General features: G+C 42.5%; 1 protein-coding gene and 1 long non-coding RNA gene across 3 annotated transcripts in view; one reads left to right on the top strand and one right to left on the bottom strand.

The window, feature by feature from the left end:
• The window catches only part of LOC115481093 (delta-like protein C), a 57470-nt gene that overhangs the window by 25652 nt on the left and 7074 nt on the right, over positions 1-24744 (bottom strand). Inside the window, exon 1 of one of the 2 annotated variants that reach the window (XM_030220118.1) lies at positions 7373-7418. The exons of the other annotated variant lie outside the window; for it this stretch is intronic. Within the exon in view, the coding sequence (XP_030075978.1) occupies positions 7373-7375 (3 nt within the window). The 5' untranslated portion in view covers positions 7376-7418. Of the gene's footprint in view, positions 1-7372; positions 7419-24744 lie in introns of those variants that run through there. 2 annotated transcript variants of the gene reach the window in all.
• Positions 766-23733, top strand: LOC115481094. Its single transcript, XR_003943885.1, has 3 exons — positions 766-855; positions 6299-6302; positions 23722-23733. It is a non-coding gene; the product is annotated as an uncharacterized LOC115481094 (long non-coding RNA).

A 24744-nucleotide genomic window follows, 5' to 3' on the forward strand; every position in this document is an offset into this window, starting at 1 on the left:
CATTATTGGCGAAAACTGAGGTTGTTCATCTCTAAGGTCGACCATCTCAACATTTAGGTAGCCCATCTCTTAGGTTGACCTAAATGTTGACATTTGGGCGTCCACGACCGTATTATCGAAATGAAAGATGGACACCCATCTTGTTTCGATAATACGGGATGCCACGCCCCTTCGCGGGGATGTCCTCAGAGATGGGCACCCTTAGATATGGGTGTCCCCGTTCGAAAATGCCCCTCATAGTCACTTCCTGCATGTCAATGGCAAGTGTGAGTGGGTGTGCCTAAGAGAACCTTGCTATGCATGCAACTGATAGTATTCTATAAATTGTGTGCGTTGCTAGGTGACATGTCCATGCTCCTCCCATGTTAATGCTCTCTTGCATTTATGTGTTATCCTCCGGATTCTATACAGCACAACTTAAGTTGCACTCACAAATCCAGTTGTATTCTGGATTTGCATACACAACTTAATAACCTAACAAGTCAATCAGCGCAGATAATTGCAACTTAACAAGTAATAATTAACACTAATTGGCATTAATTAGAATTTACGTGCAGAACTAGCTAAGCGTATTCTATAGCATGATGCGTGTAAGTTGCATAGTTGAAAAGGTTTTCAGGATATCCACAAGGAATATGCATGTGATAGATTTGCATACCAAGGAGGCAGTGTATGCAAATCAGTCTCATAAATATATATCGTGGCTATCCTGAAAACTTGACTGGCTGAGGTTCCCCCAGGACAGGTTTGAGAATCACTGCTTTACACTGAAATCAATGCTGCAAGTCCCACAATGCACCTTGATGGGGTGATCAGAAATCCAAGACTGCCCAAAAATCTCCAGCCTGCAACTGGGTAACTTGGCGTGCCAGATCCCTGGCTTGAATCCCAAAGGAAGTGGAGGAAGCTGTTAGGTCAAAATAACAAGAATGCTGTCTTTCCGGGGGCGCTAGAGAGCGGTTAAAGAATGGCAGCGTGATTAAGGAGCTCCTCACCTCCATGGCTTAATAACATGATTTAACCTTCTTTTTCTACAAGTAAGAAGTATATATTTGCTTAATAACATTTCATTAATGGCTACTAGCAAACAATCGAAGAGTGAGTCGGCTCTTACAATTGGTTCCAGCTCTAAACGATCAAAACCGGATCTATCATCGCCGGAGAAAGTTACAAGAGACAAGCCTGACGTCGTTCCTACTTTTGCTTTAATAACGGAGCAACTTACTTCGATAACCGGAATGCTCTCTGAGAATCCTTCAGATGTAAAGTTTATCAAGGCAGAGGTGGCTCGTGTCAATGCATGTCTTGATTTGTTTGAAGGATCAATTAGAACAACGCCTTAGCTGCATGGAAGATCAGGCCCTAGTATTTCAAAGTGATACTAAAATGGTGCAGGATATGCAACTAGCCATGGACGATGGAGGGAATCGACAGCGTCGGAACAATATCCGTCTGCTAGGTCTTCCGGAGCATTCAGAGGGGGAAAATCCCATTAAATTTCTTGAGGAATTTATCCCAAAGCTACTGAAGATCTCTTTTCAGCATTCTTTTGAAATAGAAAGAGCACACAGAATTCCATCGGGTAATTTTTCTGGTGGGAAAACGCCACGCCCTATTATAATGAAAATCCTTCGTTTTCCTCAAGTCTCCGAACTTCAGCAACTTGCTAAGAGGCAACAGAACATTAAGTGGAATGGCAATCACCTTCAATTTTACCAGACTTCACCAAAAATACAGTAGATCTTCAAAGGAAATTTCTAAATCTTCGTCCTCGTCTGAGGGCTTTGAATGCCCGATTTGGTCTTTTAACCCTTGCTCGCATGAAGGTGACGCATCTTGAAATCACTAAAATTTTTACTGATCCTGGAAAAATATATTACTGAACACGAAGGGGCCCGTATGCAAACAACTACGTAACTCATGTAAAGATGTTTTGCAATCTTTTTCATGAGATGGTATATGTGTGTATATTATACATACCATGAGCTGTAAGTAGTCGTGCACTTATATTTGAAGGTTAATAGTAGCTAATATTTCTCTTTTAGGGAGGGGGATGAGTTTTTTTTTTTCTTTTCATCTCCATTCACACTCTCACCTCCGGGAGACTCCTAAGGGAGATTCAGACCGTTATGGTATACTCTTTTATTGTTATTTTTACATTTTTATGCCATGACTGTTCTGTTTTTATTTTTTTTGTGTGTTAACGTTAAGTAATATCCTATACAATGCAACAGTGTTTGACGTCATTTGGGTGCCTTAATGCAAACATGTATCCTCTATCTTACTATAATGAGTAATCATATGAACTGTGTCTCTCATAATGTCAAAGGTATACTGAATCCCATAAAAAGGAACAAAAAATCTTGTCCTATTTACAATCTTTGCATCAGTTCACAAGAGACCCCTGTTCTGGGGCAGAGGGAGCATGAAAACGAAGAGCTGGCAGGCGCGCGGCTCCCCCCCCCAGCAGCGTGCACCCGGGGGGGTTCTTTCACCGGGGGATCGGGGGGTTATGTCGCCAGGGGGGAGGCGTCGCACTGTTCCGGGGGGGGGGGGGGGGGCGCTGCACCCAGGGGGCGGGGCGCATCGGCGATCCGCCCCGGGTGTCAGCCCCCCTAGGAACGCCACTGATCCTATATCTTTGTTAAATTATGACTGTAAAATACTTGTAAAAGTATTGGCTAATAGGTTAACATCAGCAATTGGTCATTTAATTGCTCCTGAACAAAATGGTTTTATGCCTAATAGATATGGATCAGACAATTCTAGAGTTTTTAGTCATATATTACACCTGTCTAAACAATTTGACATTCCAACTAGTGTAATTTCTTTAGACGCTGAAAAGACGTTTGATTATGTTGAATGGCCATTTTTATTCCAAGTTTTGAAATGGTTTAATTGTGGTAACCATTCTATTGATATGGTATCTGCTTTGTATTCATCACCGACTGCTAAACGTTTGTTAAATTCTTCACTTTCAGACTCGTTTCCTCTCTATAGAGGCACCAGGCAAGGATTCCCCTTATCACCTTTACTATTCCTCCTGGCATTAGAACCTCTTCTCATAGCTATTAAAAGCCAGCCAGAAATCCTGGGTGTTCCTGTTGGGAATGCTTCAATTAAACTTTCTGCGTATGAAGATGATATCCTGCTGTATATCTCTAATCCAGAAACATCTCTTCCTTTTCTATCCAATTTGTTGGAACACTTTGGTTCTCTTTCTGGATATAAAGTTAATTGGTCAAAAACTGAATTAATGCTCTTGAACATACATTGTAATAAATCACAAATAAAAGCCTTCCCTATAAGATGGTGTCCAACTCAAATTAAATACCTAGGAGTCTTTTTTGGGGTCTCTTGGGAAGACACAATCAAAATCAATATGGATTTACTTTTGAAAAATACTCGAGACACCTGTGCTATATGGTCTACCTTGCATCTTAGTTGGTGGGGGAGAATTGAGACTATAAAAATGGTCATCGCTCCACGTATTCTGTATATAATGAGTATGCTTCCGTTCCAGTTTCCTAAGTCCTTTTTTGTTAAGGTTTTAGATAATATTATTTCTTTTCTATGGAAAAATAAGCCTGCTAGAATTTCATTATCTAAATTACCTATGCCACGCCATTTAGGAGGTCTGAAATTGCCAGACTTCTTTTTATATCAACAGGCATTTTTACTAAAAGGAGTAGTAGCATGGCTTAACGGTTCTAGTGTGCCTGCTCCTGCGTGGCTTCTTTTGGAACAAAAGATGGCGCATCCTCTTTCATTAGACTTCCTACCTTTATTGTCATCTTCCGCCATAGTTACCTCATGGCCCATTATTTATGACACTCTTAAGGCTCTTATTGTTTTAGATTCTACTTGTGAAATATCCCTGTCCTCTTCTCAGATGGCATCACTTTGGAGCCATGCTCATATAAAAATTGATTCTTCTTTTATTTGGAAGGAATGGATTTCCTGTGGAATATATTGTATAATTGATCTGTGTTCTGGCACTAATATCATCTCTTTTAAAGAGCTAATGCAAAAATTTCACCTGCCTAATACTCAATATTTTAGGTATTTACAATTGAAGTCTGCGCTTGCCAAATGGTTGAGGAAGTATTATAATGCACAATTAAACCCTGGCATTTTTCATATATTTGACTCTATAACTAAAACAAAGGGAACAGCCTCACAATTTTATTCTGTACTCCTGCCATCTAGTCACTCGAAAATTGTGGCTCTTCAAGATCTATGGACAAGGGACACTAATCATGCCATGTCTGATAAGTTATGGAAATGGTTTTGGATTAAATCTATGAAACCTATTGCTTCTGCCCCTATATTGACTTTCACATAAAGCATTATGGACCCCAGTTAAACAACATAAGGCGGATTCTACATCTTCAAATTTGTGCTGGTCTTGTAATGGAGATATAGGTACATTAGAGCATATGTGTTTTTTGTTGCCCGGATCTTCAGGATTTCTGGGTATCAGTTTGGGACAGAATTTGTGCTATCTTTCATTTGAATCTCCCTCTTTCATTCCATGTTATAGTTTTCTGTTCTGCAGGGTTGACACAAGCAGGAGTTAAGTGTAACTATAAATTATTTGATGCATTATTAGCGGTAGCAATCTCTACTATTATAAAAAAAATTGGAAAAATCGTAAACTGGTTTCTTTTTGCTTTTCGTGGGCTGCTGTATGTATGACTTTTAAATATGAAAAAATACTAGCTGAACGTACCAATTCTTTACCGGTATTTCATAAAACGTGGGAACAGTGGTGTAGGAAGGGGGGGTGGTGGGGCGGTCCGCCCTGGGTGCACACTGCTGGGGGGGTGTCGGCTTCGCTGGTTCCTTGCTCCCTCTGCCCCGTAACAGGTTCCGGGGCAGAGAGAGCAGGGAACCGGCGGAGCCGACGCAGCTCCCAGCGACGTGCACTCGGGGCGGATCGCCTCTCGCCGCTTCCCTATGCAAGTATGAATGCGCTCCGGGGGGGAGGGGTGCGCTCCGGAGGGGGGAGGGTGCTCGCCGAGGGGGCGGTGCCGTGCTGCACCCGGGAGGGGGTGTGCAGCGGCGACCCGCCTCGGGTATCAGCCGCCCTCGCTACGGCACTGCGTGGGAACAAGTAGCCAAATTTTGTCAAACTTCAACTGTGAATTAACTCCTTGATAAGTAAACCTGCCTGTTTTGTTCTTCTTTAACCGTCTGTAATGGCATTCTATATTTAAGGATATTGCATTGTATAGAACGTTTTATGACATCCTGGTTAGGACTGTGTTTCTTTTGTTTATTTGTATATTTTTTGAAAACATAATAAATACATTTGAACTAAAAAAAAAAAAAAAAGAGAATGCTGTCTTTCCTGATTTATTAGATTCCTGAACGTTTGTGCCTCCATGTATTTGATAAACTGACTTATTATGGTATAAGCAAAGCAGTTTACGTATTATTTACAGGTGTTTTCTCTGTCCCTTGTGTGCACACAGTTCAGCTCCTTGTGACTCTGGGGAAGTCACTTAACCCTCCATTGCCCCATGTAAGCCGCATTGAGCCTGCCATGAGTGGGAAAGCGCAGGGTACAAATGTAACAAAAATAAAATAGATACTATTGGAGATTCTACATGGAATGTTGCTACTATTGGAGATTCTACATGGAATGTTGCTGGAAATCACACTTAAATTAGTCGCAGTTTCTAGCTAACTTGAAGTTACTGCATGAAGGGAAAGGGGGCTGAAGAGACATGAAGGTCCCTCCAAAAATGCCTCAAGAAGCATGTCTAACAGCTGCAGCATAGATAATATCTATAACAAAGTGATTAAGGAACTGCACCTTTAAAATTGTGCCGTCTCTCATCTACTCTCCCTATCACAGACACACAGAAAGCCAACATGGATATAGTTTTGGGGAGTAGTGACAGATTGCAGGATGGTGGTGCATTTGGGGAGGGGGGGTAGTTTTCAGGTGGGGCACTTTGCAGGGTGGTAAGTAGTTGCAGGGAAGTGCTAGGCTTCTGGGGATGGGCAATTAGGTATACAGTCTCCCCTATTCTGTAACTCCCTCATCTCACTGTGAGGGGTAAGATGAGGTCCTCTTCAGCTCAACCTTCTTCCTTAACCTCTCCTATTTAAATTGGTCTTTTAAATGTTGGGTCTCTTCATCAGAAAACTGACTTTATTCAGGGTCTCATCCTTGACTCTGCTCTCAACCTTTTTTGTATCATGGAAACCTGGCTAACTGATAGCACCTTCCCTATCTTCCCCAGGCTTGCCCATCTGGCTTCATCTATTCAGATCTCCAGCATAAGAGGGGTGTTGGCTCGGCTAATATATATTCTCCCTCCTTCATCTTCATTTCTCTCTATATATGGAACAACAAAAGGCTGTAATGATGGATTACAACTTTTTGTGGCAAGAGAAAGGATCCTAAGTGAGACATTCAGACAATATATCATCAGGTGTTGAAACGAGAAGCCAAGGGTGATGGATGGAAGCAGGTGGGCTTGGGATGTTACCTCCACCAAAACCAAACCCATGTTGACCAAGGAGAAAATGATACAAGAAACCTTTAAAATTCAGTCATCAGCAAGAAAGGAGACCAGATATAAAACTATGAGAATATTAGCAAGACAGGAAAAAAAAAGCCAAAAAACAAGCAGTACAGTTTAAGCAATAAAGTTCCAGATCCACAAGCCCTAATGGGGGAAGTAGACTTGGATTCTGCAGCAAGGAGTGTGAGTTAATTTCAAATGACATGGAAAACATTAGCAACATTTACCATGTCACTTTTTAGCCCAAAACAGAAGGAAATCCCCTCCCCCATTTTTTCTGTGTTGTAAATAGTGCATATTTGGAAAGAGCGTGCACTATTTGTGAAACTAGACAAAAATACATTTGGCTGCATACCTCTAATAACTGTAGATGAGCCCTTTGAATTATGGAATTCTTTAGCAATTGACATTAGAACCATACAGGATAGGTTTGATTTGAGAAAGAAAGTAACAACATTTTTATTTGGATGAGTTATGCATGTATGGGTTTACATACTGTGCATGCTCTAGTTTTCTCTTACATACTTCTTGTTTTACTGTTTTTGCCGTGGACCATCTTGGAAAGGTTGATGGCATTTCCATTCATACTGGTATGAAATGCAAACCTTCAGCTCAGAGGAACTGAACAGAGATCTGGTGAAAGACATTGAAAAGCGGGAACGAAGGGAGAAGCAGTGTTGCTGGGAGATTTCAACCTGCTGCATGTGGGCTGGAGTATTCTGTTTGTGGACTCGGCAAAAGTAGGGAGATTGGGGATTCATTTCAAGGGGTTCTGTTCAGGCAAGTGGTGATGGAAGGGGTGAAAGGCTCAGGTGGTAAGTGCTGTTTGCTACCATACTGAAGGTCCTCTAGTTGGGCCTTCTGCTCTCCAAGTTGGATAGGGCTACTGCAGAGACAGATTTCACAGACCTGAGGGGAAGAAGCCTCCTTCCTCCCCCCCCATTTTTCGGGTAGCCATATTTTCAGCAATTTAGCACTGTCTTAATGGTTTAGACAGTAAACCTACATAGACTGCATTACAGTAGTGTAACTGAGATTTTTAAAAATGTGAAGAGCTACGGTAACGAGGTCTTCCTGTTTGACAAGTCTGCAGTTGTCAAAGAGCATGCAATTTTTAAAAAAACATGCAGTGTCAATGCTTTCACTTGGGGCACCAAGGACAAGTCTGAATTCAGCTGAATGTAAAGATCTCCATAATAATGACATGCCTAAAATCAGAGTCTTTTCCATAGGACAAGGCCTTTTTCTGCTTACCCATAATGCTTCTGATTTAGCATTATTTCAGTCAAGACCAAAAACATTTAGTCAGTCAGTGACATCCTTAGGACAAGAACTTATTCTAAGGCTATGTCATCACCTGATACCATTAGACATAATATCTGAATATCATCTACTTATATATGTACTATTGAAACCCAATCTTCTTAATAAGCTTGCATAGAGTGGAGGAGTGGCCTAGTGGTTAGAGTGGTGGACTTTGGTCCTGGGGAACTGAGTTTGATTCCCATTTCAGGCACAGGCAGCTCCTTGTGATTCTGGGCAAGTCACTTAACCCTCCATTGCCCCATGTAAGCCGCATTGAGCCTGCCATGAGTGGGAAAGCGCAGGGTACAAATGTAACAAAAATAAAATAGATACTATTGGAGATTCTACATGGAATGTTGCTACTATTGGAGATTCTACGTGGAATGTTGCTATTCCACTAGCAACATTCCATGTAGAAGGCTGCGCAGGCTTCTGTTTCTGTGAGTCTGACGTCGTCCAGGACGTCAGACTCACAGAAGCAGAAGCCTGCGCGGCCACATTGGTGATCTGCAAGGGCCGACTTCTACATGGAATGTTGCTAGTGGAGGAGTAGCCTAGTGGTTAGTGCAGCAGACTTTGATGCTGGGGAACTGGGTTTGATTCCCACTGCAGCTCCTTGTGACTCTGGGCAAGTCACTTAACCCTCCATTGCCCCAGGTACACAAATAAGTATCTGTATATAATATGTAAGCCGCATTGAACCTGCTATGAGTGGGAAAGCGCGGGGTACAAATGTAATAAATATAAATAAAATAAAAATATCAGATGTAAGTAAACATTAAATGGTGTGGCAATACTGACTCCCGCAATACTCCACAGGGGGATCTCCATGGCTGCAACTCAGACAATCCAATACCACCCATTGAGGTCTATGACTCCAGCGATGCACAAACATCTCAAAACCACACCTTTTTTGCCATTTCCAACTGCTCAGGCAACAACTTGTGATCATGTCAAATGCTCACTGCTATGTCTGTACCATCCTCCATCCACCCTATACAGCTCATTCAAACACTGATACCAGATTCATTTCTGATTCAGGTAACAGATGGAAACCCAATGCAAATCTATCCAATATATTCACTTTGGGGTTCAGTGCAGACATATGATAGGGGAAAAAATCCCTGGGTAGTTGTGAATGAATGCCCATAGCACCAAAGCCCCCGCCCCCACACACACAAAATCCTGAATCTGCTGCATCACTGCAATATTGGAATGATCTTAGACAAGATAGAGGAAACTATGCAGACAACTACTCATGTCTCTACTTGGCAGATGCGCACTTTGAAAAATGCGATTAATGTTAGAATGGTAACATAACTTATAAAGAGAATATTCTTGGCTCCTTATGAGAGATGAGAACAAATTTAGGGGTCCGTTTACAAAGGCTTGCTGAAAAATGGCTTGCAGTATTGTAGTCCCGGGTTTTGGGCGCACACCGATCCATTTTTTTTAGCGCTCCTGTGAAAAAGGCCTCTTTTTTTTTTTTTTTTTGCCGAAAATGGACGTGTGGCAAAATCAAAATTGTCACGCGTCCATTTTGGCTCTGAGACCTTACCGCCAGCCATAGACCTAGCGGTAAAGAACATGAGCGGTAATGACCTACCCGCATCGAGTGCCAATTGGCGCGCGTCCATTACGCATTGCCAGAAAATAAAAAAATATTTTTCAGACGCGCCAAAATTGAAATTACTGCAAGGGCCATACGGTAACCGGGCGGTAACTCCAATTTGGAGCATGCTCAGTGCGTGTAGGTGCCTATGTGGCTTAGTAAAAGCGGCCCTTAAATTGGCAAACATAAGGTTTATATAGAGAGGGGAAAAAGCCAGGATTAGTTTTTTAAAATTCAAAGAAAAAGGGGCGGGGCTCCCACATACAATGTTGCTCCACGGATCTAGTAAATTCACATTGCTGCAAATTGATAAAACAGTGAATAAGCCTCATCCTCTGCTAGAAATGTCTATTGGGAGAATTGTTGGAAACAATTCAGTCGTATAACACCTGCTAATTAACAGAGAATTTGGACATTGGGGATCTCAGATAGGGGTGGGTTTTGGGGGAACTGCTTTGATATTTTAAGAAAGATTGGGATTGGGAGTCCAAATGGGTATGGGAGGATTGTGCCCTGTGAAGGATAATGAGTTGGAATGGTTTTTCCAAAATGAAAATGATAACATGTAAGTCAGGCTAATGCTCAGATTAGTCACCTAGGAGTGTTCTCATAAAAGCTAATGATACATCAATAGATGTCATCAAAATTGTGACCATCACACCCAATTTCTCTGACCTTTTAACAGTAGGGTGTGTAGCTGCTTGGTGCCTCCCTCCTCCAGACGCATCACCCGTCCTCCCTCTTCCAAATAATAAGGGGGTGCATTGAGCAGTCATGGAACCACAGTCTACATGAGTGCGACTGTTGGCTCCGCCAGTCCCCTGCCCTGGAACAGGAAGTTGACATCAGAGGGGGCAGGGGTCTGGCCATGCTGACAGCTGTGCACATGTAGATTGTGGATCCATGACTGCTGAATGCATCCCCTTGCTGCCCACTGCCCCACCCTTGGTATACCACTGCTTTTTAAAGTTCTTACAGTGGAATCAATGTATATCTTGCATGTTTCAAAAAGATATGATACATTTGCATAAATAAAATCAAGAAAAGCATAGGCTTTTACATGACCAGGGTCGTTTCCTTCCTACAACCTGGTTACATTTTATAAATCTTTCTGGCTCTGATGCTGGCTGTATTTCTAGTGGTACTTCCTTTTATTTAAAAGAAAGCCAACAGGTTTGGGGCACAAGAGCCCCCCCCCCCCCCCCCCCCGTTCCTCTTGCGATAGGGAACAGGAAGCAAGTTCAATAAGACTCCAGGTCAAGGACCTTTCAGAAGATCACCAGCTGCTTCCTGGGGGAATTTACATGGTCAACAATAACAATGTCCAAATGCATATACATAGAGCCTGCAAATAGGTGGGAAAATGTGGGATACAAATGCTACAAATAAATAATAAATAAATATACAGTTTATGTTTTAGCTAAAAATCAAGAAAAACAAAAAAAGCAAACATTCCCCCAATAGGAAAACAGTATTCAATTGATCGTTAAAGCATATTCTAGCAAACCATAGTTATCACTACTGTTCACAATGCATAATCCTTATCAAAAACAAAGGGTCATTTTTACTAAACTGTGTTTCCCACATTCTAAAAGTCATTTTTACTACAGCTGGAAAATGGCCGACGGCCACGTGTAAACGTTGCCATTAGTGCATAGCCATTAAAAAATATTAACATGTGAGCACTTACTGCCATCCATTTTGTGGGAAGTGAGGGCTAACGTGCTAATCCTGCGCTAACCAGTTAGTGCAATATACATTCGCTAACTGATTTGCGCTGAAACACGCGCTCTCTGCCCCAGACACACCCCTCTGGGCTAAAAATAAAAAATATATTTTAAGCACATGGTTTGCAAGTGCAAACTCAAAAATTCCTGCAGGATGCTTGAACACATCCCATGGTAAACCATTTTAAGCTGCAGTAAGCATGCAGTAGTGCTTACGTCAGCTTAGTCGAAAGGCCCCCAAATTACTTGAATATCATAAGAATATTTCCTCCATGTAGGGAGAGCTGAAAAAAAAAATGCTTCCTGAGTTCAGCATCTGCAAAAAATTGTAAGGAGGCACAAACACATTTTTAAAAAATGGCTTCAAACAATGGGACGTACTTATGTATTTAATTGCCAGAACTGATGTCATGCAAACAGGGGACCAATCAAAATAGGAGATTTGTCTCTACAGGATGGACTGCTCTATTGCACTGTACATTACCACTCACAAAACCCATAAAACATTGGTAACAAAATGTAACACAGGTGAACAGATTAGCCGGAAAGCCAAGAATTAAAAATGAAACTACAGTTCTGTCTCACCGCAGAGGCCACTTACAGTGTAGTTCTAAACTCTCCAGTTCAAAAATCCAGCTTAAAGATGTAACACTATCTCTTCCTCTTCAGTAAAGAAATACTGACCAACCCCCCCCCCCCCCCCCCCCCTAAATCTTCGCTTCTGTTTTGCCAGTATTGTACAAGAGGCATTTCCTGCTTTTACATTTTAGTTTGCCAAGGAAGTTACAGGGTGAGTCGAATCTTGAGAGGTTTAAGAAGGGATTGAAAACAGGGTGTTTAGATCAGAAGTTCCCAACCTTTTTGGTTGTGTGGACCCTTCCTTATTAGCCTCTAGAACATGCCAGTTCATCTCCACCATTCTTCCCTTCAGCATCGACCTGTCTCCAGTGGCCCCCGGCCCCCCCCCCTTTATCTTATTTCCCCTTCCAATCTCCGCTAGTCTTTCTATTCCCTCTAGTCCGTCTCCACCAGTCTCTTTCCCTCCCCAGCCAGTTTCACCCAGTCTCCCTCTCTCTAGCCAGTTCTAACCAGCTTCTCACTTTTACTCCAGCCAATTGCCACCAGCCTCTCCCCTCCACCAACCAGTCCCCAGCAGTCTCTCCTTTCAACCATCCCCAACAGTCAGTCAGCCTCCCTCTTTGCCTTCGCCTAGTCCTCATCATTGGTATCTTTCCCTCCCTCCCTCCCCCCACCGCCGCCGCCCGATTGATATACTTCTGCTATTCTTAGTGATGCTATTCCCAGCATTCCTGTTTCTGGCCTCCAAAGCTACTTCTAATCACACCCCAACCACTGCCTCTGCTGGTCCTACACTCACAACCTTGTTTGTTTTCAGTCTGCTCCACTACCTCTCCCACCCTCTTGGCTGCTACTGCTTCTGGCCTGGTGCAGCCTCTTCCACCCCCCCCCCCCCCCCCCCCCCCCCCCACTACAGCTGCTGTTTCTTCTGTTCTTTGTGGCTAAGCTGCTACCTCCATCTTTGCAGCTGCTGTGTTCTGCTCATGTGGATTATAGCAGCATGGGAAACCTTTTTCCTCTGTTTCCTGTGGGCCCCCTCTAATGGTTTCACATTCCCACAGGTTGGGAACCACTGATTTCGAATGTCTTTTAATTAAAAGGGGCTAAGGGTAGAGAAGTAGCTCAGTGGTTAGAGCACTGGGCTTGATATTAAAAGGTGCCTGTTCAAATCCCACTGCTGCTTCTTGTGATCTAGGACGTCGCTCCTTTACTTGAGAGGCAGAATTAGATTATAAACCCTTCTACAGACAAGGAAATACCTAGTATACCTAAATGCAATTTACCTTGAGATACTACTGAAAAGGTATGAGCAAAATCCAAATAAGTAAACATTTTGTATTGATTGTATTTTTATGTTTTCTGCATTGATTGTTTTTTTAATCATTTTATAGCAGGGGCGTATCTGTAATGGGGCCAACGGGCGAGTGGCCCCCGTACATTTGGCCCTGGCCCCCGCTCCTGCCGCCAACCCCCCCCCCGCACCGCCAATGGAAGCCTATGGGACGCGCTGGGGGGTGGGGCGAAAACGTGCCCCCGCACCTCGGCTCTGCCTCCCCCCCCTACCGCGGAAAGTGAGACACGCCCCTGTTTTATAGGTTGTAATCCATGCAGCATTGGTTGGAGATGTGGTCAACAAACAGAAATAAATAAATAAATAAATGTGAGATCTAGTTGGACCAGATGGTTTACCTACATTTAGAAATTTTTCAAGGATACATAATTTGGTACAAAGCTTCTGCATTAGCACAGTCACTTATAAACTAGTGGATATATTTTATGTGTTCTTGCGTGTTCAAAAATAACAGCATCCCATCCACACTATCACAGTATTTTACCTGCTGACCTGGTGGATTAATGATCTAATTGGACTCTATAGAGCAACGTTTGGAATGGAATGGTGCAAATGGTGGAAAATGAAAAGTGAATGTGGGGAATTGAGAAAGGGAACGTTGAAAATTAGATCTAGAAAGAGCAGTTCTTAAGGTGTGTATTAATATCTTTTTCCTTCTCTGTGGTGGTAGTTGAACAATGCGCATTAATTAAGGATAATAGTTCCTCATAATTATTGATACCATATCTGATGTCACCTGATGTCGCCTCCAAATACATGTGAGTGCATGGATCATATCTTTGTGTTCTTCAGTAAAACTGAGTTTTGGGAATTCAATTTACAGCAGTGGCGAAGTTCAAAGTAAGGACCTCCAGTGCAGGGGTAGATCTACCTCGAAAGATATGGGTTATTATAAGCGGTCACACTGCTTCCCTGGGCCACTTGGCACAGCAGGGACTGTTTGGGTGTAATTTATGCCACCGATTCTAAAAAAAAAACATGTCTTTGCGGATTGAGTTAATTAGCACAAGTCTGAAACTTGTAAACAGTAGGGCCCAATTGTGAAGGCTTCTGGCTTATAATGTCCCTCATTCCAGGGGAAATAAGAAAATGGTTACGTTTATTGCTTTAAGTGGTTTACTTTCAGGTCCCTTGCTCCATGAGACAGAAGGAAGAGGAATGTCAATACATGAGAACATCTGGAAGTTATTTCCATGATACATAGGATCTAATCATGCAGTCTCTGTCTGAGAGCACCCATAGAACCTCTTAGGCCATGATCTGCATGGCTGCCTTTCTTACAGAAAGGATTTCTTATCTGTGCCCACTGTCCATTACCTAATCAAAGCCTCCTCTATACTTGAACAAAAGGTATGTGGGAGGTCCCTCCCCACATTAACATCTTGTTTGGATCAATTATTATTTTTTTGCCAAAGTTCTGGGGTTTGACAGTCCCACCTAGACCCTTAGCATTACAAGGCTTGTTAAAGGATGGAAGAAGGGCTTCCATTGACCCATGGATAGTAAGAGACCCTTAACATTCTTGGGGACATGCTTGAAGTCCTGTCCACTTGTATCAATCTTTATGAGACTTTGCTATGGCATTTACATTCTCTTCTTTGGGATCTTCTGAATTGGTCACCTTTGGCCTATTAGCATGTCATGTGGTTGTGTGCAGAGACATGCTATGTGTCACACTGCACAAGACTGGCAAAGAGGCATTCATAGCACAGAAGGGTGGAAAAAGTCTGTATTCTTAGCCTCTGTCTCATGGCTCTTAGTCCATGACAGTAGAATCTTGATAACCACATTTCAGCTCTGCAGGGTGCTGAAAAAGGCCTTAGTTGGAGCACACTCCTTCTGAATAGGAGCAGCAACATCTTCATTAATTGTAGGCATGTCACAGCATGAGATCATGACTGTTGGTAAGGTAGGTGCAAAGGTGTTAGACAGGATAGGAATCAGATTGCGGATGGCTCCCAATATTGAGCAAGCTTCCAAGAGAGGGGTAGTTTGTATTGTGTTTGGCACCCCCTAATATTTTGAACAATTGGCACCTATGTTTGACACTCTAGGCAAACCTTCAATCATGCCCCCCCCATCCTAAATTACCTTTCAGACTTTTAGGTCTCCGCCTCCCCCAGATTTTGATAATTAAACTGTGCAATATGATCCCTTCCAGAATGATCCTGCAAAAACACATCATTGGATATCATGCTTGCCTCCCTCCCCCCCCCCCCCCCCGGAAGGTGCTGCACTAGGCAACTGCATAGTTTGCCTGGTGGTTGCGCTGGCCCTGGCTGTAAGCACATGGTGCTTTTCTTGTTTAAGATCTCATGTGTATGGTCTTATAATATTCCCTCCACCCTTCAATTGTTAGGAATTATCCTTTCTACAACACTGGAAAATGTTGCAAAACCAACATTGTAAACAGGAAGACTGCAGGATTTTGTTCTCATTGAATCAGTGTTGTCTCATTACAGAGAAGGACCTAATGCTACAGCTTCGATTCCTGGAGAACAACGCTAGATTTTTAGTGGTCTCAGTTGTGAGACTGGATGATAGTTTTAGCTTGGATTTTGGACTTCTTTCATGTGTGTTATATTTTGTAACTCATGATTTATGAATACGTGCAGTCTAATTTTGTCTAAGTTGTCTAGATCAGAAAATGGATATTTAGGTCTGATTAGTATTTTCTGAAAGGCTCACTGAACATTGAGCATTTTCTATAATATATATAGTGCTGTGAAAAAACAACCTGTGTATTTTTGCAGCACCCACAAAAGAAGAATCCATTTTACAAAAGAATACATTCAAAAAGAAAGCAACCTCACAGGGCTAAAATTGGCTGGTGGTGAGCACATATAGAAAAACACGTGTCATGTACTTACTTAAATGTGTACTGTATTGTGTATAGGTGCTTTCAGGGACATCATTTGAGCAACTTCTCACAGAGACGTTCTGTTATACAATCATGCCATAAGCAGCAATTTTACCACTAGCCTATGTAAGTGGCAGATTTTGAAACACTGCCCCCTGGATTCTATATACGGTGCTTACATTTGCGCACATGCTCCCAAGATGCAGGCACAAATGAATTGACTAATGACCTAATTATCCTCAATAACTGGGTGCTAACAACCAATTATTGAAGTTCATTGGCACTCATTAAATTTTACAAGGATGTCTACCTAACTTGTCACTTGCTCGTAACCTTTATCTTGTCTTCCTCTCTTCAATAGTCCCTTTCCCTATGTGTCCTTCTGTCTGTCCTACCCTTATCCCTTATTGGTCCTGTGTGTCTGTCCTGATTTAGATTGTAAGCTCTTTGAGCAGGGACTGTCTTTTCTTCATGTTCATTTGTGAAGCGCTGCGAATGACTGGTAGTGCTATAGAAATGATAAGTAGTAGTAGTAATTCTATAAAGAGCGTGCACACATAGTGCCAAAATTCGAGCGCCATTTCTATAATTCCCCCCTGCATGTCTAAAGGGAGTCAGCTAAGAAGTCCAGCTCCAAATCTCAAATTTTTATATGGCAGGCTTCAGCTGAATGACCAGTGAGTCCGCATGTAACATGGCGACAGCCACGCTCAGTGTGGGTGACTCACTCCGCCCCCTCCCTCTGGCTGCAGAGCTGAGCCCATGCAGTGACATCACAGGCTTCTCTATGAGCTGATTGGGGGATGCTTTGAGGAGGGGCGAAGCTAAATTCGATACTGAGGGCTGGCATAAAGAGAGCCTGTGTGAAAGCACTAGGCTCTCTTTTACCTACCTCTCAGTTGCTTTCCCACCCTCCCTCCCTTTCTGCTGTGTTATCTCATATACTGTCCCATTGTATTGTGCATGATCTAGGTCAGGATGCATTTGTTAGCTACTTTGGTCACTGATGCATTGTAAACCTTCCCTTCTTGTTCTGCTTGTCACAGCTGGCAGGGGCACCTGAGCCAAATAAGCATCCTTGGATCAAAGAGCAACAAAGTCAGCATGGTATTGGCTCTCAATCAAAGACTTGGAATGTCATCGAGTGGGTAACATTGGTGGTTGCGCCTAGCCGGACTGCACGGCGGGCGCAGAGTTCTTAAACCCTGCAGCTGGGAAACCTGATGCATTATGTGACCTAGCTAGTGCATGGCGAGTCACTGCTTGACCTCCGACGCGGGGAGGTGGTGATAAGGACTGTTGGATTCATGGCTCGGGTGCCCTCCAGAATTGTGTGGTTAGTGGTTTAATTAAAGCTGTGGTCTATGATTTACCCTAATCCTGAGTATTGACTGTTTATACGGTCTGTGCCAGAGCTGGTGGTGGGAGGCGGGGATAGTGCTGGGCAGACTTATACGGTCTGTGCCCTGAAGAGCATAGGTACAAATCAAAGTAGGGTATACACAAAAAGTAGCACACATGAGTTGTCTTGTTGGGCAGACTGGATGGACTGTGCAGGTCTTTTTCTGCCGTCATCTACTATATTACTATATTTGCTACAGTATGTGTGTTGAGTCGAGTGGCAGGAGTGTATGTGACCTGCCTATTTTACTAACCTCAGGGTTCTCTCTTCACAATTCTCTCTTCACAGCTCAGGTCCAAATGAGATGTTAGTAACAGTGATGCTGGACTCAAAGCAATTGTACATGCCAATGTTAAAATTTCCTCAGCTACCTGTGCATTACCATTGTAAAATATGGAAAACACATGAAGAGCAATTGTATAACTGGGCATGCTACTTCAGTCTGTTTATTGTCTATTTTGGTATTGTCACATGTTTTTATTATGTTTGCATAATTTGTAAGTTGCCAAGAACAATTTGGAACGAGCGGGTTGTAAGTATTTTAAATTAGGGCTGCATTTCTGAAGTAGTCTGTGAAAACCGTAAGACTACTTCTATCTATTCTGCAAGTTGCTTTAGATTCGGTAATTTTTCAGTTTATATTGTGTATTTCTTATCTGGTCATTACTTTTTCTTCTTGAATATTGTAGGGCTGCATTTTGATTGAAATTTTAATTGATTAATTGCACAATTAACAGTATTTTATCTATTAATTTTTGTTCCCACTGCAGCTCCTTGTGACTCTGGGCAATGGAGGGTTATATAGCCTTATTTGAAATAAATAAATATGTACCAAGAGGCTGGGCATTTGCATGCATATGTACAGGCTGGAGTGGGCTTTGACGACATGTAGATCATGGGCCCCGGGAATTTTGTCCCCCCCAGTCCCCCCCTCTCAGCGGCCCCCTCTGGATTGCAAGACCAGTGCCCTAACCACTAGGCCACTTCTCCACCCTGAAGAATCTTGTTACTCTTTGGGGTTCTATATAGAATGTTGCTACACTTTGAAATTCTGCATGGAATCTTGTTATTCTTTAGAATTCTAGAATCTTTATTTATTTAGATTTTGCTCACACCTTTTTCAGTAGTAGCTCAAGGTGAGTTACATTCAGGTACACTGGATATTTCTCTGTACCTGAGGCAATGGAGAGTTAAGTGACTTGCCCAAGATCACAAGGAGCACCAGCGGGATTTGAACTGGCCACCTCTGGATTGTAAGACCAGTGCTCTAACCACTAGGCCACTCCTCCATGCCATCTAGTCCATATTATAGAATAGGCCCTCCCTGTGCTGCATTGGGACACCTAAAACGGGGCACCTTTTATACAATTGTCCCCATACACTTTGAAGGCCTGCCCAAACCATATCCACAAAATGCCTGCTGCTCTCACAAATATGTAGTAGCACCTTTTCTAGAAATCATTATTTATATGCATGGGCTGATCTACATGTGAAAAACGGGTATTTAGACATGCAAATAGCACCTAATCTTTCTAAAGTCATGTCCTATGAATAGTAATGTAATGCACAACGGAGCTACTTCAAACTTGAATCCACCATGTAGAGACAAATCTCCCTTTCAGATTGGTTTCCTGTTCGCTGGCAAATTAATACAACTACCTTGCTCTATTTGAATCTAGAAGTCGATTGAATCATTTTCATCAGGTGGTTTCAGCCATCGTTTTTGAAAATATGTTTTGTACTTCAGTATAACTTTTTGGAAATGCTGAAAAATAGAAACAGAGACAATGACGGCAGAGAAAACCATACAGCCTGTCCAGTCTTCCCTTTTATACCTTCTGCTATCACTTCCTCTCCCTTAGACGTCCTATGTGCTTGTCCCTTTTGTGTATTCAGATACATCACCTCCACTGGGAAGCTGTTCCACACATCCACCACCCTTTTGGTAAAAGAAATATTTACTGCTGAGTCTGTTCCCTTTTGCCTTCATCCTATGCCCACCTTATTCCAGAGATTCCTTTCATTTGAAGGAGACTTGTCTCATTTATGCCACAGAGGTACTTAAATGTATTTGAATGGTCATGTGAAGACAGTTTTTCTGGGAAAGGGGAGAAGGGGTTTCATTTTGGTTTGCTTGAATTTTAACTAAAAAGTGTTATCCTTCCTAGGAAGGTAAAACGCCCCAGCGGAAGTAAAAGGGAAAGGGAATTGATATACTGCCTTTCTGAGGTTTTTGCAACTACATTCAAAGCAGTTTACATATATTCAGGTACTTATTTTGTACCAGTGGCAATGGAGGGTTAAGTGACTTGCCCAGTGTCACAAGGAGCTGTAGTGGGAATTGAACCCAGTTCCGGAGGACCAAAGTCCACTACACTAACCACTAGGCTACTCCTCCACTAACAACATTCTATGTAGAAGTCTGCCCTTGCAGATCAGCAACGCGGCCGCGCAGGCTTCTGTTTCTGTGAGTCTGACGTCCTGCACATGCAGATAAATGACCTACTTTGAAAATCACCTAATCTTTCTACAGGTAAAAATACTGCTAATGCTTTTACTTGGATTTTGCTCATACCTTCTTCAGTGGTAGCTCAAGGTGAGTTACATTCAGGTATGCTGGATATTTCTCTCCCGCAGGAGGACTCACAATCTAAGCTTGTACCTGAGGCAATGGAGGATTAAGTGACTTGCCCAAGATCACAAGGAGCAGCAGTGGGATTTGAACCAGCCACTTCTGGATTTCAAGACTGTTGCTTTAACCACTAGGCCACTCCTCCAGTGGTTCTTTGAGTTTGTGTGGCTGTCAGGACTGATTGATTTGCTGTTACTGACTGATTTGCTGCCCCCAACTCCCAACCCAGAAGCTGCTGAACTGGGCAACTGCCTAGTCTTGTCTAATGGTTAGGCCAGCCCTGGACCTCGATAAACCAATTGAAATCATTAGATGCAGGAAAGCTCCAGGTTTAGATGGCTTCCCTCCTGAAATGGTCACCCATAACAACAGTGAGCCCAATGAAGTAATTCTGACTTTATTTTTACACACACTTGAAAAGCAAAAAACTGTCTCAGGACTTCAAAGACACTGCTACTATAAAAGAAAAGCTGAAAGGACTATTTGTGCTAATCATTATGGTATAGCTAAGTAATCAGCCATTGGGAAGATCCTGGTTAAAATTCTTCTGAACAGATTAAAAGGTATATGAGAACCTTATCTTCTGGAAAGTTAATGTGGCTTCTGTGTGAAAACAAAATCAACCAATGGTATGATATTTCTTATGAAATACTTGCAAGAAAGGATAGATGAACAGCATCAAGAGCTTTGTAAGCATTTGCTAACATAATGGATACAGAAGGAGGCCGCTTAACGTTTATGGTTGTCCAGATCAATTTGCTAAAGTAATATAACAATTTTATGTTGGGATCACTCGTACATTTTCTGTGGCAGGAAATGTGACTGACTCATTCCACATATGTCATGATGTGAGACAAGGCCTGCATCCTTCCTTCTACGCTTTGTATCGTATTCTTAGCTTATCAGAAAACATTATTTTAAGAGTCGATAGGGATCTTTTACTATTTGCAGCAGAGCCCATAGGAATAAAATGGGTCCTGTGGCAGATAACATGCGCTAAGCTTTCGTAAAACACCCGTGTTTGCTCTAAATTATGTGCCAGTTTAAAGGTGCTTCAAGAATGTACTAGAAGACTTTCTGAAGTTGCTCAGTCACTTCTAGAAATTGAAGAGAGATAATCACTTTCTTTGCGACTGCAGTCAAACAATTTAGATTAAAGATAAAGAAGTCTAGCTTTGGTAATATTTATCAGTCATCCAATAGATAAAAATAGCATTTACACATGTTACATAGTAACGTGGTAACATAGTAGATGACAGCAGAAAAAGACTCGCACGGTCCATCCAGTCTGCCTATCAAGATAAACTCATGTGTATACCTTACCTTGATTTATATCTGTCATTTTCAGGTACAGACCTTATAAGTCTGCCCAGCACTATCCCCGCCTCCCAACCACCAGCCCTGCCTCCAAACCACCAGCCCCACTTCCCACCACCGGCTCTGGCACAGACCGTATAAGTCTGCTCAGCACTATCCCCGCCTCCCAACCACCAGCCCCGCCTCCCACCACGTATAAGTCTGCCCAGCATTATCCCCGTCTCCCAACTACCAGCCCCGCCTCCCACCACCGGCTTGTGGTATTTACATGTATAGATTGGCTACACATATAGACAGTGGTTTTAGAAAGCCACTATCTACACAGAATGCAGAATTTCAAGGAGGGATGTTTTGGGCATGGCCAGGGCAGGTTGCATGGGAAATACACATACATTTTACACAGTTTCCCTGTCAGGTTTTGTACCAGCTCTGAGGCACACATAGGTTTTGTAGAAGTACTCGTTTTGGCCAAGGCTTTAAGTACCGGTTTAAGGGAGTAATTTTTAGGGATGTGTAGGCAAAAAAAAAAAAAAAAAAAAAATTCTTTTTGTTTAGTTTCCTGTGTTGTTTGTAGACTTCTTTTGTTTTATTTATACAAATTGTTTTGTAGAGTACAACTGGACAAAAGCAACACTGAAGCAACAGGAAACAAGCCCAGAGACAGGGCATACGTGCTTAAGCCTGCCCTGAGTTGATTGCTGCTGGGCCAGTCATGAAACAAGATTACCAGAAATTCAAGACACAGTTAGGCATAGGCTGGCTGTAGCAAACTCTTAAGAAATACATAGCTTTTCCTGGAGATTAGTTGCCTTCCAACAGAAAGGGCACCTATTAATACTAGAAGAATAGGTTAAATGGAACTTCAAGGGGGGCGTGGACCTGAGAGGGGCATGGGTGGTGGACCTTGAGGTGTTGAGAAAGATCTGGCATGCTCAATGGTGGTGCTTGTCTGTATGCCTGAGCATTGACTCCATAGGTGTGGTTTGTGGAGGAATGGAGAGAGGAATGTCCCCCTCCAAATGCTCCTGGCACTGGTGCCAAATTGGTCTTCCTTCCCTCACTGCCAATATGGTCTCCCTATCCCTTACCCCCCAAACTAAACAGGAAAACTATGTCTATGATTGGCTGTCAGAGATTCTACTCTATGGAAAACTCCATAAATTATTATTAGCCATATACAATAAGCTTTGCCACACTGGGACAGACCGACGGTCCATCAAACCTAGTATCCTGTTTCCAAATGAGTAAAATAGATTTAATGATACTTGTCCCAGGAATAAGCCGTGGATTTTCCCAAGTTCTCCTTAACAATAGTTTATGAACTTTTCTTTAAGGAACTTGCCCAAACCTTTTTTAAATCCTGCTATGCTAACTGCTTTTACCACATTCTCTGTCAGCAAATTCCACAGCTTAATTACATGTTAAGTGAAGAAATATTTTCTCTGATTTGTTTTAAATATACTACTTAGTAGTGATGCCAACACATTACCATATTCTCAGTTTTGTTCTCCATTCCTTTCCTAATAATTCCTAGCATTCTATTTGTTTTCTTAGCTGCTGCTGCACACTGAACAGAGAGTTTCAACATATCAAGGACGGCAAGTAAGTTGGGCAGTGATTACTAATGTGGAACTGTGCACAAATTCCAGGAGTGTCCCACCCATGGCCACACCCCCTTTTTGGATCCATGTGTAAAACTTACGCATGGTTCCCAGTGCCTAAAGATGTGTGTGCAAACTTTAATGAATGCCAATTTGTACCCAACTGTCAGTGCTAATTGGCTCGTTTATCAGTTAAATTGTGAGTGCAAATTGGGTGTTTACCCAAATTTGCGCATGCAATTTTGAGCACCATATATAGAATTAGAGCAAACATGTCATGTTTTCATGTAGCAATAATAGTGCGCACACTTTTGAAAGAAGAGCGCTCACTATTCAGGCGCATTATTTCACAAGTGTGCACAGTCAAGAAAGCGCACACACTCTTAGTGAACAATGGACACTCTTTCAGAAGAGTGCAAGCTCTTACTGCAAGAGCCCATATTCTTAACAACATTGCTTCCATGACGACATAATGAAAAAACTCTGAAGAAAATAAACATTCCTGGAAAAGACACAACAGGCACATTTTTGGTCTGCACCGTCTCTAGCTCTGTGGTAGTGGTGTTGGCAAAGGCTAATTCCCTTTTGAAATGTCTGTCCCTCATGGGTAATAAAATGGTCATGAAAACAAACATCACAATTATTATTCCATTAACCAGCTGTTCTCTCTTTGAGTCAATAATATGTCCTCAGTTATCTACATTGGCTGATCACATAGGGGGGAAATAACATTCAAAAATGGGCACCAATACAAATCGTCATTCAGAGCTATTCTACATAGAGTGTGCGCATGTAGTGCTGATTCCCACACCTAACTTTGGGTGCCAGACTTACACCTGCTAAAACCTGGTGTAAATGCTGGCATCCAAGTTAGGTGCGCTTACCCCTGTGTAACTTTTCAGAACACCCCTGACGTGCCCATGCCCCTCCCATGACCACGCCCCTTTTTGGGATACACACTGGGAGTTAGATGCCCTGTCTTATAGCCAGATGTGTGTGCAAATTTTTATAAGTGCCAATGAACATCAAAATTGGTTGTTGGCACTCAATTATTGATGGATAAGAGCTTGCTAACCAATTAATTTGAGTGCACATCTCGGCAACACACCTAAATTTGAGTGTCATATATAGACTCCAGGGTATAGTCTTCTGGCTTCCTTTCCACACGGCCTGACTGAAGCTGAGAATCTACAATTTCTCTGCTTATTCTCAGTTTTCTGTGTGAGGCCAAAGTGGAATTGTTTTTGGAGTCAGGGAAAAATATAGTTTTGTTTTTATATATTTTATTTATTTATTATTATCATCAGCATCATGGCTCTCCTTCCTCTACTCTCCTCTTCCTCCGTCCCTATCCCCCATTTCTTCCTGGTTCCATTCCACCCTAGTCCATCCATCCTCACCCCTTCCATCCCTTCAGACTGCAGCAGTGGTTTCTCAGCCAGCCTTCTTGGCAGCTCTCTGGCCATGGCCACAATGTTGGCTTCCCAGCCCTGGCGGTGGTTCCCTGGTCCTAATCCCTGCTGCAGTGGCAGGTCTTCAGCCTCTTGGAATTGGGAGGACTGGGTCTTTCTGCTTTCAGTTCTTTTATTCTGGCCATCCTATTTCATTTACTAGTGGGCTGTTTTATTGTGCATCAGACTGGTGGTATGTTTTCATGGTTTTTTTTGCAAAGGGCTTCTAGATGATTGGTTCCTACGTCATACTGGACATCCAGGGTTCTACATTGCAGTTCTGGCTAACTGCAAATGCACCAGTTTAGGGTACGGGGGGGGGGGGGTGTCTCCCTTCTTGAATCCTAACAGGAATAGCTTGGAGTCCA

The sequence above is a fragment of the Microcaecilia unicolor genome, chromosome 11 (genome assembly GCF_901765095.1).
Source record: "Microcaecilia unicolor chromosome 11, aMicUni1.1, whole genome shotgun sequence".
Lineage (NCBI taxonomy): Eukaryota > Metazoa > Chordata > Amphibia > Gymnophiona > Siphonopidae > Microcaecilia > Microcaecilia unicolor.